Below are 15,604 nucleotides of genomic sequence, written 5' to 3'. Positions count from 1 at the left end.
CACACCACCCACGTCATGTTCAGTCAAATGAAACTCGCGAACACACACACACACACACACACACACTTCCTCTCTCTCTACTCAGTGATTTTTAGGGGAACTTCCTGAAACATTGCTCTGAATGTTCCACTCATGTCACAAGAAAGACAACATGATTTTATGATTTCTATGACACTTTCCTGACACAGGAAATTGCAGTTATGTTTACCATCAGTACCGTTCAGATTCACTTGTAATAGTTTTGCTTCACCAATTGAAGGTCTGCTTCCATGTATGCACACATGGTTGATTATTTTTTTTAAAGTTTCTGACAATACATGGGTGGCCTGTAATCCAAGAGACAGGGACATTACACAACCACACGTATACACACACAGACAGACACACACGTCCTCACACAGTGTTCATAAAAGAAACAAGGCATGTTGCAAATAATGAAACTAATTTATTGATTCTTCCAGTAGAGGCTTGATATTCATGGAATAAAACTGCTTTTCTGGGAGCTTTACTGAGCAAAAACAAGGAGAAAAAAAAAAAATCAAAAGTGCAGACAAAAAACAACAGAAAACGTATTCAAAAATACAAAAAGAATGTAAAGAGTATAACAGTTGAATAGCAAAGAGGATTGCTGAAAGCATAAAAGAAATGAATGGCAAAATCTGCATTTTATATGTAAAAAAAAAAAGGGTTCATACTGGGACAACAGTGACTGATCCCCTTGTCTCAGTCAACAATTCAAATTTGAGTGCTCAACATTTTCCCATAACAGTCATTTCACAAGTTTTGCTCAGTCAATGTAATAAGAGAGTGAAGCACAGTCAATGAAATATTAATGTCCTTGATGTGACTCCATGTTTGCTGCAGTGCATACAGCAAGGGACAAACCACTGTAAACTGCACTCTGCTTCATGTGATGTTCAGCTACCAGTCTTAAATGTGTAACACTACATTAACCAAACTATGCTTTGCGAAACCAGACTGCACAGCACATACTCTAATAGTGAATATATCTAAACACTATTCTTTTTTTTCCCTTAAAATTCACTTGAAACGCAAGTTTAACACAAGATGAGCAACATTTAAAGATTAGACTTGTTTCTGAAATGCCCCTTTAGTGCCATGCCCCACACTAAACCCCATGCTACACTCACAAGACTCCCTTGCCCTCCTACTGTTTTTCAAGATTTGTGACATGGGATTTCATTTTCTATGACTTCACACTGTTTTAATTTATTAACTTAAAAAGAACAAAAACATTTTTGTGTCTGGTGATAATTTTTTATAATGGTCATCCTCCAAGTCCCTGCTAACTTTATACATGTTCTAAAAACATTTCCTGCCAACCTCACTGCAGTCAGACAGCAAACAACAGCCAACTGCAATTTCGGTGACCTGGAATGTCCCATAATTATTATAACTACACACGTATATCCGGATTTTCAAGGGAATATTTAGATTTAAGCTAGTTATGAGTCAGAATAATAGAAACCATGAAAAAGAGACGTGTGGGTGCAAGATCAGGGAGGATACTTGCATCATGATGAGTGTGATGGTCTAATTATTACAGTTGGTCACAAAGATCAAGTATCTTCCAGTTGCATCACGCTCACTTTACCTACTCCTCTCCCAGTCTGTAAATGTGCCCAATTCAGACATCCTTCAAGTAGAGAACAAACCAACCCAAGTAAAAACCCATCTATCCCTAGAGGTCCCAGGCCGGCCTGTGATTTAGTCTAAACTTTAGTTATCAGTTATCGACTGAACCACAAACCAGTCTGGGACCAGCTAGCCCCTCTTCTTGCTACTTTGACCAAAATGCTGGGGTGTGGACAGCCACGGGGCTGAGGACACTGAAGCCTAGGAGACAGAAGATATGGGGTTGTGGGGGGAGCCCATCTGGGTTAGCACCTTATCCAACCACTGCAGGGGACCGTGCAGGTGAATCTCAATCCAGCAGGGGGTGCTGGTCACATCCTGGCGGTGGTACTCTGCTCCCCAGCCCTGGAACATGTAGAAACACAAGGACGCACATGAATGAGGGTGGAGATGTTCTCAGCTTGGAATAAAAAAAAAAACAATATAACATGTTTTTTTAGACAATTTCAACAATTATTTTTATACAATTATTATATAAAATGTGATATTCCTACCAGCTCAATAAGCAGAACAAAGTAGCAGTGCCAATTTATGTCAGACAGCATTGGAAGTTCTGTTTATCAGTGTTATCTGATTTGAAGCAAGTTAAGTGAAGGCTCATATTTGTGCTGTGTCCTGTTTTGAGTGGGTTTATTCATTTTAGCCCAGCATTTTATTCTATTTTCTTACAGCACAAGTTCAATGAACACTGAGTGGGCACAGCTAAAGAAACAAAACACATGACTTTCTACTTGGCCTGATTGTATTTATTTTGTTATTAGCACGGGCAACTTAATGTAGTCTTCTCCTTTTGGCTTTTCCCTTTAGAATAGAAGAATTAGCTTTTTTGCACAACAATTAGTGAGAGTGAATTTGTCCTCTGCATTTAACCCATCCTTACACACCAGAAGTGAACACACAAGCCAGGCGCAGGAGCAGTGGGAAGCACTTATCTGCACCCAGGGAGAAATGGGGGATTGGGTGCCCCAGCCTGTGACCCACCCTGGGATTAAACCAGCAACCTTTCAGTTACAAGCCCAGTTCCTAAGGTTTTACACTGGATTAAAACAACATTCTGCTGTACATGTTATGTATCCTTTCGACAAGAAAACTGAACTATTTAACCAAACATTGACATGTTCTTAATTGGTCCAGCTCTGGGAATATTATGCCCAAAATCTGTATGTTTGTGTTTCAACTTTAACAGCTCACTGCACTCAAGCATGTTAGATATTTTATAAAGAGTTAGGTTCATAGGATGCAACTAACCAGTGTTGCTTCTTGCATTATGAAAGAGGTTAATGTTGTTTGCCCTATAAATGTTTTTGGACCGACTCTCTTCAAATATATATGTGTGTAAAAATAAAAATCAGGATTCATTTGTTGTTGAGTAGAAACTTCCAATGTCGCCTAATTCTATCTATAAAATTGGACAAATGTAAATCTACACTTAGATGAACATGAACTCACCTTAACGAAGCTCATTCGAATGGTGCACATCTTGGTGAGCTCATAAACAGCCTCAAAGCCGTGGTTGACAGACTGTGCCAGCAGCTCAGCAAACTCCTGGTTGTTGAAAATCTTGAGGCTGCAGCCACTGGGAATCTTACACACAGTTGTTGGATGGAAGCTGTGGTGGTAATTACAGTTACGACTCTGGACGAAGATACTGCTGTCGCTCAGACATTCTGCGTACACCTCCCCACCGACATAATACAGATGGACACCTGAGAGGAAGCAGGAGAGGAGCGAGGCGTTGTGACGTTTGTAAAATCAAAGGCCCCAAATCGTCACTGTGGTCCTCCTACATATCGATTCACTGAAATGTCCACTCAATTTGTTATTGTTCCGTTCTCCTCTAGATCCCAACCCCTATTGACAACATTAATTGATTTAGTCTCGTCTGCTAACAGTCGGTGCATTGTAGTCATCGATGGACTTTGCATACTGCACCTTTGCCGATGTGCCGCCGGGTGTTCTCAATGGTGGAGTTGCGGTTGACGTTAGAGAGCAAGCCGAGACAGAATCGGTTGCAGTTGTTGGAGGGATCTGTGAAGCCATCCACAAGTACACTGGTGGAGGAAGCCTGGAACGCCTCGCCGACACGATTGTTGAGCTCGTAGTAAACAATAGAGCACCAGTGCTTGGGTTCCTCATAGGCCACCGGCTGAACATCTGCACAGGAAACACATTAACAGGTCACAAGAATGAACGGAGTACACAGTACATGCAGAGACAGATGCAGACATATTTAATGTACTCCTCTGTGCAGACTCGTGTGCAGACAAGCTACCAGGACCCACTCATGCCTGAAGAGGCTTGGCTGTAAATCTTACTCACCAGCACGGTTATTTCTCCCAAATTGTCCCCTAAAGCCCGTAACAATAATTTGAATAAACATTTGTGTACATTTACGCGAGCCAAAATCGATGCAAATGCATCCTAAAGCATGCAGGCTCTCTGTGGTCTGCATGCCAGCCTTTATTGAGCAGTCAATACAAGGGGACGGGCCATGTTTGCTGAGCCTGGTATCTCTGGATGAGCCCGTGCCAGCTGGCCTCACCCTCTCGTAGAGAGGAATAAATCATGTTTATCTAAGCGCATACTTCTCCCAAACTTCCTCTGTGGCTCGGTACTGAATAGCAGGTGTGTTTTGTCTATCCTCTTCCCAGAGCTGGACTATGATCTAGACCCACTCCCCTGTACAGGATGCAGCTTGTGGAAAAGAACTTAAAAAAAAAACCTCCCCCATGCTCACAACTTCCAGCAAACACTTCAACAGCTCTTCCCGCTACTGTTGTCACCATGAGTACGCTGAATCTCTGGTGCATTGAATGACAAAAAAACAGTACATGTGTGTATGGGTCAGATGTGGAAAACAAGAAGTTCAGACGTAAGTTTGGTAGATAAATAGAAACTGCAGATTCTTATCAATTGTTTCTTTTGACATTTTCCTATTACATCTAGTTTTGTTTCCATTTTCCAACAGCAATTAACTTTGTGAAATCACAGCCTCCATCACACAAACAAGGGGATCTTCTTTTAACTGTATGAGCCTTGATACATACGTGCATTGCATGGTCTATTACTAATTCATGAGTGTAGTACTCCGATGTTTCTGTCTAGTGCAATAAAGGTAAAACCACAGAGGCAACATGGCAGCAATTATTGCACCGCATTTTAGATTTGAAAGTTGGAGCTAATTAGTGACTCTTAATCGTTAACGAGTTTCCAGTCATTACCACCAGCAGAGGTGACATAAGCGCTGGCTGCTCTGAGGCCTGGCTTAATTTGCTGAGTCTTTGAGCTTCCCCTGGGCTCGCACCCACAGACAAAGCCTCACTGTAAATTAGCAGATCCGTTTCCACACTCTGTGCAAGTTCCACTTGACAGGATATGAAATAAAAACCCCACTAAACTTTTTTCTATCAGTATTAGACCAAAAGAAAAAGAAAAACAGGCTTCCCAGAAAAGTTTGCACCTGCAGATCAAGACAAGCAGGTGCAGACAGCTTCATATGTGTGATGTGTGAACATGAGGATGGGAATGTCTGTGTGTGTGTGAGCAAATGTGTCTGACATAGTGAGACAGAGAGAGAGAAACTACCATGGTTGCCTGCCCGGATGTTAGTCTCTAGAGTCAAGGGTGGAGCCATGAGGTTGGTGTCCATTGGCTGGGGACAATCCTGAGTCATTGGCTCCTCTGAGGGTATGTAGGCAGGAGGGGGAGTCTCTGCATGAAGTAAAGGGCAGAAGAAAGGATAAATTAGCTGCTGGGTGTTCAACACAGAGGAAAAGAAATATAAGTGAGCAGGAGATAACTGTTGCAGCTCACCTGGCATCTGGAATGGACTGCCAGGTTCAGAACTAGATGGTGAATGAGGGAAGGTGGTGTTGCTGCCACTGCCAGGCGAGTTTGGGTAGCTGTTGCCGGGTGAATGCGGAAATGGCACTGTGTTGGCCTGAGAAAAGGACTCTGGAAAGGTGGCATTCTGAGGCATGTGCGGCTCGTTCTGTTGTAGAGGGTTGCGGAAGCGAGGCAGCATCGTATGCTTGGCGTTGAACTCACTGTTCCTCGGTACCAACACAGGTGGCAGAACTGAGAAGAAAGAGGGACAAAAAACAGGTGCGTTAGCAATATGTCAGCAAACCAGTAAGCTTTCCTGTATGTAGGTCATGGTAATTGTTGTAATTTGATTCTGAAACACTTTTATCTTCTTTAAATTTGTTGAAAAGCTTCCTACCAGCAATTGTAATCTGACCAACCCCCTTTATTATTATTTTTTTTGGTAGCTGCTGTGGTGAGGTTCCAAGCGAGCTGAGCTGATACTAAAATGTGGCTTCAACAGACTGCCGGCCACTGATTGGCAGAGAGTGTTGTCACTGGAAGAGTCATGAGCGCGACGTCCGACACAAGAATCAAACCGACCGATGCCGAACTGTACAGACGTCACGGCATTTTCTTGCAGCCTTACTAGGAAGTAATGGAAAACCACGTGTCCGATACCAAACCCAGTAGAGTTGAGTCGAGTAGAGATAGAAGTGTACAATGGAAAAGCGCCATAGCTGTTCTACCGATGCTCTTTCCTCGACTAGGCTTCAGGGAGCATGTCTGTGTTATGTGGATGGAGTTTTGAGAGGAGACAGGAGGACGTGAGGAGAGAGCAATGGCAGATGATGCGATGCAGCATTCCACTGCCACCTTTTTGCAGGCTGTCCAAACGTGAAGAGAAACCCTATGACTCTTACACTGTCATACAAAAACTTTGAGCATTTTTATTTCTGCATTATTATCATGTATGAATACAATCAAAAACATGCAAAACCTTTACACATTAATTCAGTGCGAATCAGGTTTATTGAGTCCAATATAATAAATAAATATCCTTCTGGCACTTTTCATGACTCAGCATTCTGAGCACAGATGTCCCTGCATATTTCAAATGTCAGCTCTCAGCCTGTAGTCCTGCGCCAGCAGTATTTGGCCCAGACGCTCAGGTTTCTGTTCAGAAAAGACATTTTGAAGCTAATTCATTACTTAGGGCGAGTATTGTGGCTGATGTAAGGGCTATTCAGGTGCAGTACATACAAACCACAGAGATACGCTCCACTTGTGCCTATAAATACTTGTGCAGATAAATAAAGCTGGTGCTGAAATTTTAGACAAGGCCTGTGCTGCTGTCAGTGTTTGTGCAGGTAGCCCATGTGTGCTGAACTGGACCAGTGCATCAGTTCATTTCAAAGGTTATATGTGGAGAAGGGGGACAGCTGTGGTGTTTAGTGAGGGGAGATTGACAGGATGCCTGTGTGAAGGCGGGGGCTGTTCGGGAAGAAGGGAAGGGGAGGTGGGGTAGTGTGGACAGACAGGTGCTCTTGGGTTGAATCACCTTATCCCCCGTCTTCCACCCGCTGCTAAAACAAAAAGTGTGTGAGGCAGGCAGCAACTCTTTCCTCCCATTGTGTGTGGGTGGCTACCTTCCTGTTATAGCCATCCTGAGAGAGTACATACTGTGTGTGTGTGTGTGTGTGTGTGTGTGTGTGTGTGTGTGTGTGTATTCTCATTTTAGAAACTGGTGCATGTAAAAAAAAGAAGGGGCCCAAAACAAAGCCCTCATTCTCCCCAGATGGAATTTCCTGCTGCACACACACCACACACACGCGCGCGTCTTGTACACTCTTAACACCCTGCACACAGCTGTTTCTATCTTGTCAGCTGACCCTCACTCTGTTTTTAGTAAGAAGCCAAATAGTGTTTGATTTGCCTTCTCTTGCTTTGCAGTCAAAGCTCTGCCCAAAGCAATAAGGACGACTGGGTCAGTATCATTTTCTCTTTTCACCTTCTTAATTTGACTATTTGGTTATTACAGTTTGTACTAGATTTCCAGTTGCCTTTTCATTTCACTTAGTTACATGTTAATACAGATTATTACAACACAAAGTCAAGTAAAAGTCCATCTATAGAGTTTATGTCTTCTCCTGAGTGTGCAGCTTTGTTTCAGAGAACAGTTTAATAATAGATGGTTTAGTGCTAAAATCACAGTGTTTGTTAAAGAAATTTCAGCAGCAATTTGATGTGGACAAACTAAAATCAGCCTGAATGTAATCTAACAGTTTATTTAACATTCAAAGTCAAACCAAATTAAATAGAATTTCTAGTAACTGATGACAGTATGACCTGAAATGTCATTCATACAAGAAACAAGTAAAGCTGATACACAGTGTGCGCAGCCAGAGTGGAACAGTCTCATCACTCGTGAGTGGAACTTTTTAAACTGACCCAAACCTTGTAAATGTGTTAAATAAATACAGACAGGGCACAGATTGTCTTGTAAACTGTGTTACAATTTCTGAATGTATGAACATTAGTGTCTGATTGAACATTAAAACAATAAGGTTACCAAAGATGTTGTGAATCTTGGTTTTAGATTTTCTCTAGTTCTTCTACTCTTAAAAAAATATACACTCCAATATGCACTCTGATAGCAATTGTATGAATGAGGAAATGAAGCACTGTGTCAGACAGACTCGTCAGGCTGGTAAATGAACCGTAAAACATCATCACAGTATCTGGAGCAGTTTCCTTCATGTCATTGTTAATAAACGGGTTTTTCACAAAGCCTGTTTCTGAATCAGGTCTCACATATGAACCTAGCAAACAGGAAGATGAACGACACTGACTGATCATTTTAGAATAATTATGTAAGTTATATTTAACTTAAGACCGTTTCAGAAAGTTACATGTTACTATGTTTGCAAATGTTTTTCCATGGATGTACTGATTCTTGCATCTCTCCGGATACTGAATCAAATGACTCTATTTGTCTATGGTTTAATGCAGTTTCATTAGAACGCACCTGGACTGTCAACTCGTTTGTAGTGGTAGGGGTTGATACACACATCCTTCTGTTTGGAACCAAAGGGGTACTCGCAGCACTCCAGGGCCTTCAGCTCATGATGGGACTGCAGGTCTGGCCAGCGCCACACCCGACAATAAATGACGTGTGGAAGACCTTTCCTGTGGGACACCTGCAGCCTCCCGTCCAGAGAACGGGGGATTGTAACACAGTTACTTGGCTGACCTGGGCAGCTGAGGGCCCTCTCCAGGTCCTCCATGGCTCCTTTCTTCTTTTTCAGTTTCTTAACCAAAGCTTCCACAGCCTTCTCTGCCCATTTCTCTTCCTCATCGCCTTGCTTCCAACCCAGCAGCTGTTTGACCGCCGGGCCAGTGAAGGAGAAGAGTGAGGTGACGTTCATGATGGACAAGCCGCCCTCCTCCCCCCTCCCTTCTGTCCAAAAGGAAGTGTGAGCAGTGATGGGGGACAATCCAATCAGAAGAATTCAGAAGATCCCCAGCTCCCAAGACGTCAGATCAGGTCCTCTTGAAGGCCACTTACTAAAAAAAGGAGAGAAAGGTTTGGTCAGAAAAGATTTCAAAACACAACTCTGTCGGCGTCCTTTCTCTTGTTACGTTCCCGCAACTACTAATAACCTTGATATCACTCGCACTGATGTCTCACCAGACAAACCTTTGGCGAGGCAGTGATGATGTCAGTTGTAGCTGCTAGAGCCAGGTCAGTCATGGGTTCTGGGAAAAACAGACACCCTCCTATGAATCAGTTTCAGCTAGAACTTCTGCAGAAAGCTTCCTGTGTGGCTTGTCACATTACAACTACTCCCTAAAGTCATTTACAGCAAAGGACTTCCCAAAAGAATTAGTCCTGGGCAACCTTCAGGTTTAACATGTGATTCAGTCTTTGGAGGGTTAAATCTGTCACACTTCATTTCCTCAGTTTAGTAGTTAGTAGTTACATAGTTACAAAGCAGCTCAATTTTCATTATCGATCAATCACGTGATTCTTTTCTCAAATAATCAAGTGATAAATTTGCCTAGAAGAAGAAAAAGCTACAGAGCACGGTGTAACATGTTATGCAGAGAGACGGCAACTGTTTGATAGTAAAATAGTCGGCAATCAATTTAAGACCAAAATTAGTAACTTTATCACGTAATTGTATGACGCATGTCAAATGAAGTCTATATGATTTTATTTGACAAATAAAGTCAAATAAAGTCTATGTGAAATCATAATTATTATTAATTTGCAGATTATTTCATGTCTTTGAAACAGTCAATCAAACTGATACCTATGACGTAACATGCTATATTCAACTGCTAAATTATAGTTAATGAGAGAAAAGTCATTCAGGTTTCAGGGGAAGGAGAAAATGTTCTCGAAAGCAACAAACACTGGTGATGTGCAAAAATCTGGTTATGTGTGGGACAATAAAAGGGAAGTGCACGTGGAGTCCAGGATAAATGTGCCCATTCACTTACGTCCCACAGGAGCAATTCAGTAGCCAGGAGGTGCACACATTCTACCATTTAAAAGGGAAAACAAGAGCACATTGAGCCCTCCCTGTTCCACCCAGTCATAAAAAAACACAATTAGGGAGACAGAGCATTGTTATGTTTGGGATATGGCTGCATGCAAATGTCCAGCTACAATCCCAAAATCAAATAAACCTCTTATCAGATGTCCACCACCTTCCATCTGTAATGACTCACGGCTGAGGATGCATCACTCTCTGACAGTAAAGCCTGCAGTATATTGGATTTCCTATGAGCAGGAACAAATACATCTTTAAGACTGTTCCGTAGTTATTCTTGGCCCTTCAGATTATGGGATGAAGAGCAATTTCTATCTTTATCAGCAAGTGTATTTGTCAGCTACGTCATACTGACAAACAGGCAGGGAGTTTGATGAGGACAGGTGCTGTTTACGATGTGAGTGTGTATTGTGGAGGCTCTGGGACTGGAAAGCTGTAACCTTTGATACCCTACCTAATCATATTGTCTCATCACGAGAGGTGCTGAACTAATATGACTGAACATAACTGTTATACATCAGGGAAGGTTCAGCTGGTATTCAGGTGTGTCAACCCGTGTGTGTGTGTGTCTCTTGTTTCGCAATACCCTACAATAATATCACACCCTGCTCTTCTCCACTATTGGACAGACAGGAAATGGGCTGTGTAGTTTTGTCCTCATGTCTGTCATCTGTTTTGACATCACTTGATTCTCTTATCGCTTATTTCCAGGGGTTTTCAAAGGTGAGACAGAAAATGGTACTTTCATTAGCTGACCATCTCTGACCTCTCTTTCATTTTACAAAAGCGGAGGAGAGTGGACCAGAAACATCATAGCCGTTAAGTCATAGGAGTAGGTGGATCTGTTATGTTGCTGTTATGTTATGTGCGACACAAACTATTGTGTGTGTCCTTTTAAGGAAGGGTATGAGAGCAACACTTTAGAGCTTGCCCAAAGGGCAACTTAGATTTTTGTTTTTTTTATATATAAAGCCCCGTTAGCTCATTCTTTTGCCAGTAGTAGTAGAAGTAGTGCTGATTTAAAAACAAACAAACTACAATTTGTAAAAAAAAAAAAAAAAAAAAAGTACTAGTCTTAGAGAGGTAAAGATAGGAGTTTATTGACAAATATACATATTTGTTACTATTATTATTCTTTTTATTCTAGAAAATATGGTTTAGCATCACACAATCTCCAAATTGTGTCTGAAGGAGGTGGAAGCATCTGTAGGAACAACTGTAGTGTCTCTGCCCTCAGCCAAATTTCATCGAATGAACACTCGACAAATGTCTTATGTTATCGGAATTATAACACAAGTTATAAGCTGATGGGAAAATCAACTGAAGCCAACCCAACAACAACAACAACACATCTTTACAAATGAACATAAGCGATAATGATAAAGAATCAGTTCAGAGGACCAGGTTCAACACCCTCAACACAGAAGAATTAGTTTTGATCCACTGCTGCTTTGCTGGCCTCCCAGTGACAGCCAGCACCATCAGCACAAGTTCAGGCCTGGCTGCACAAAGACAAGCTTTAATCCATTTCAGATGTAAGAATCCAGAATGTGCTGTACTCCAGCATTTGGAGCAGGACTGTCATTCTGTCATTCTGCTGCAGCTGGAGACCATATCTCTTAGATACTTCTAAACCTGACAGTCTGTAAAAGCTCACTGGTGCTTTATCCTCATACTCATTTTAAGGGTTTGGTGCGTTTTTGTGCTGCTGATGTATAGTCAGTGTTATAGTTGGTGTTCACTTCGTGGAGGCAGTTAAGAAGCCCCTCTCATTCTTGAGTGATACGTCTCAGATCTAATTGAACAACCTTACTCAGCTACATTTATTTTATATATATTTCTTTTAGTGTTTTAAATGGATGAAGCTTTTTTTATAACTCTGATGGAGAAAGATGACATTTTCAGTCTTAATTTCACCTACACAGGTTTTTCTTTCAATGAAAACATTTGCTGTCAACATCACCTCCAAACAGTCGTCAGGGTTGATGATTGATGAAATAAAAAAGTACTATTCCATTTATTAATTTTGTGTGACATTTTGTTATTCTGTCAGGTTTATAGACCATAAACCAAATTTAAAACCAAATTCTGTTGGTTATTATCAATTACTGGTTTCAACTTATTTAAATGCAAACTATTTAAACAATTTATTGGTTAATTTTCTGCAGATTTTGCTAATTCTCTTTCTTGATCCTAATCACCTGTGTCTTAAAGAGTCAGTCCACAGTAATACAGCCTTCATTTAACCAAGAGCTCCATAAAAACTCTGCCATTCCCTACAGCTGAGCCTGAGCTTCCCTCTCTATTGTGTTAGTGGTAGCTTGTTATGGCCCATTGGTCAGGGACTGAGGCTAATGGGAGCCCAGAGTGGGATTGTACGACACTGACAGGCAGAGGCTTTGACCCACCTGGTGCAAGCTGTTAGCCACTACACTAGCTCCTTGGATCATTTTGCACCGCTCCAGTGTCTGTTAATCAATTTAGGCCTGGGCTGTGTAGGATGAGGAGGCAGTAATGATGCTCTCTGGACCCTCCCTGGGGATGGGGCATTATAAAGAAGCTACATTATTTATCAGCGGGGTCCTGGATTGGGCCTCCATTAGCCTCCGCTCAATGGAGTCGCTAACTATAAACAGAGGAGTGCAGGAAGACAGAGAGTGATAGATAAAGAGACAGAGAACGAGAAAGAAGAAATGAGGGTGCAGAGAGAGAAAGGGCGGAAGAGAAAGCCCCAGATCTAAGACAGAGTGAGTGTTTTGGAGAGAGGGATCGTGAACACTCTCGTCTCTTCACTGAGCACTTCTGGAGTAAGTGCATTCAAGGGTCATTACCGAGTAAATAGTGACACTACAAGGAGGCAATACACTCGGTAATATTTCATATATACTGTACAAATCATGGGTGTGTGAGTGATGAACGTACTGCTAGAGAAGCAGCCATAAAACTGACTTAAGAGGTTATAAATAAGAGCTCAGTATTATCTGAAATTAAAACTACAGGCAGTCTCTAGCAGTTTCTTGAATGTTTAGATTTACAACTAAATATATATTTCATTTTTTTTAAATAATTTTCAAAATCACTACATTATGCATTAGAAAACTGTGTAACTAAGTATGTAATTATGGGATTTTATTTATTAAATCATTCATCTGGCAAAGTAACGGCATCAGGGTTGTATGCCTCTGCTGATCTGGTGATATTACGTGTATTTTGGTGATATTGCACTCTTTACAATATTGCCTTCTTCAGTTGTATCAAATAATGAGCTATATTATATATTATTTTATATTAACAATACTATATTATTGTATTAGACACTCATTAAAATTATATTGAAATGTTGCCAAAGAATCTGGTAACAGCAAAGCTTGAAGAAGTCACAGTCAGACGTGTCATGGTATTGACCTGAAAGTATCTGAATCTGTACAAATACAGATTTATACATAGCTCTAACCAAGTCAAGTTCATACTGACATATTTAGTAAGTGATGAGAAAAAAGAACCATCACATCTCTTTGTATATGACACATAAAACTCTCGAAATACTGTGGTTAGTATAGTCCAGACTTCCAGGGGCTGAAGTGGGATCAAATTCTTTATGTCCCAGACACACTAGTCCACATTGACTGTAAACATAACTAGCAAACACATGGGGTTTCAAGCAGCTATCTCAACCATGCTTGGCACTCAGTGTTGGGTTAGTGTTGTGTTAGGGTGGACACCTCACAGAGACACATGGCAGGCTATGTTGTCCTTACTGCACAGACACATCGGAGGGTTTTGACATAGTTCCCTACTGTTGTGACTGACTCCCAGGACACAGGAATGCTGTTAACCTATATTTACACCTTGTAGTTGAGAAGCTTTTTATCTGATGATCACAGATAACTCGATAGATAGTAGTAAGTATGCTATGCCTTGGATATACTTAAGCAACAATTTTTATTGTATTTTACTATGTCTTAAAAGGGATTAAATATTTCAATTTATCAAGCAGCTTTTGTTTTCATATCAGTATGTTTAAGCAGACTTTAAAGCTGCATACCTTGAGAACGCAGCATGATAAAACAATTGCAAGTAAATCACGGACAAGGACAAATTCCTGTCCTTTGAGTAATCTGATATGTCATCTTCAATAACGTCAGGAGATCTAGCCTTAGCTGCTGTGTGTCTCTCGCTTACTCTTCCTCTCTCACATAAACACTTAGACAGACGCACAGATTCATAAACACATTGCAATAACTACACGAGACACATGTCGTCTGATGCACTTTGAGGGAAATTACAACATAGAAACATGTGTGGATGTGTAACCAGTGTAGGATACCTACTTTATTTAGTGGCATTAAGACATTATCAAGTGTGTAAGTGGGGATATTACCAAGTATAAGTCACCAAAAGTCCACTTTTCTATCAAATTCATGAAGCTTAGTAAACCAGAAAGCCCTCAACCATGTGTTCACAACTGCACCAATAGTTTATATAATATGGAGCTGAAAGGATTGATCATCAACAGTGTTTAAGACAGTTTTAACCATGTAAATACAAACAATCTACAGTTTCAATTCAAGATGTCTTATTTGTTGCATATGGACATACAAATCAAGCTATATGAAGACATTATCATGAACAATAGGAAAATAAGATGAGCATTCTCGCCTTTGTTTAACAGAGAGAAGTCGTACATTAACGCTGCATCTTGGTGCCCTTACACCATGTGTTCCATAGCAGCAGAATAACGACACAGACTGAACACATACTAGTGTCTGTTGTCTTGTTGCATGCTTCCAAGTGGTGAAAGGACAATCACTGCTGTATTTGTTGTCAAATAATACAGCCTTCCTACTGGAAGTTACAGTGTGCAGTAAGTGAGCATGCAATGTTTAAAATAGCACATTGATAAAGTACCAAACACTTTGAACACACGGTCCGGACAAATAATTCACATGTTCATGCAAACGTGAATAAATCTGCAGCTACTGTCTTTGAGTCAAAGGAAGAGAAAAAGTTTCCTTACAGGGCGATACGCTAAGGAGCGAGGGTCTACTTTCTTTCAAAACAGTGTCAAGCACACTGAGATAAGGAAACTTTTCATTTAGCAAGTTAAGAAGAAAAAAGTTTACGGTACCTTTTATTTCACCGCAGCCCTCTCTCCCTCTCTCTCACACACACACACACACACACTCTCTTACTCACTCACTCACTCTCTCTCTCTCCCCCAGTGTGTGAGCGTCTGTGTGCTCTCCTGCCTGTGTCTTCTGTCTGCTCGGCCTGGCGTCAGTGAGTCGCGGATCCGCATCACCCTCCGCTGAGCGCTCGTATCACGCCGCGGGACGCAGCACTGACAATAACAAGACCTGCTTCTCTAACATCTAAAACCTTCACGCACCGTGTGGAAATGTCTTATATAACTGTGAAACAATGTCCGTGTTCTGTCTTTAAAGTCCCAATGTGTTGCCGCAAACTAGCCCCGTTGTAGTGAGGTGAAAATGTGCTCGTTTGGGGAAGAAAGTAGAGGCGAGTGTGTTCACCTCAGAGCATCTATATATGCAAACATGTGGAACTACTGTTTGGATTTTCCATCA

At 41.3% G+C, this 15,604-nt stretch overlaps 1 protein-coding gene across 1 annotated transcript; it reads right to left on the bottom strand.

The window, feature by feature from the left end:
* Positions 1 to 423: 423 nt before the first annotated feature.
* smad1 (SMAD family member 1) lies at positions 424 to 15,235 on the bottom strand. The gene is made up of 7 exons (XM_058641201.1): positions 15,148 to 15,235; positions 8,489 to 9,027; positions 5,470 to 5,733; positions 5,242 to 5,367; positions 3,589 to 3,810; positions 3,106 to 3,362; positions 424 to 2,001 (listed from the first exon to the last, which is right to left on the bottom strand). Exons 2-7 carry the CDS (start codon positions 8,886 to 8,888, stop codon positions 1,858 to 1,860), a joined length of 1,413 nt encoding a protein of 470 aa, XP_058497184.1. The 5' UTR covers positions 8,889 to 9,027; positions 15,148 to 15,235; the 3' UTR covers positions 424 to 1,857.
* Between the last annotated feature and the right edge of the window lie 369 nt (positions 15,236 to 15,604).

The sequence above is a fragment of the Solea solea genome, chromosome 10 (genome assembly GCF_958295425.1).
Source record: "Solea solea chromosome 10, fSolSol10.1, whole genome shotgun sequence".
Classification (NCBI taxonomy): Eukaryota; Metazoa; Chordata; class Actinopteri; order Pleuronectiformes; family Soleidae; genus Solea; species Solea solea.
This window is presented reverse-complemented; position numbering and strand designations above follow the sequence as displayed.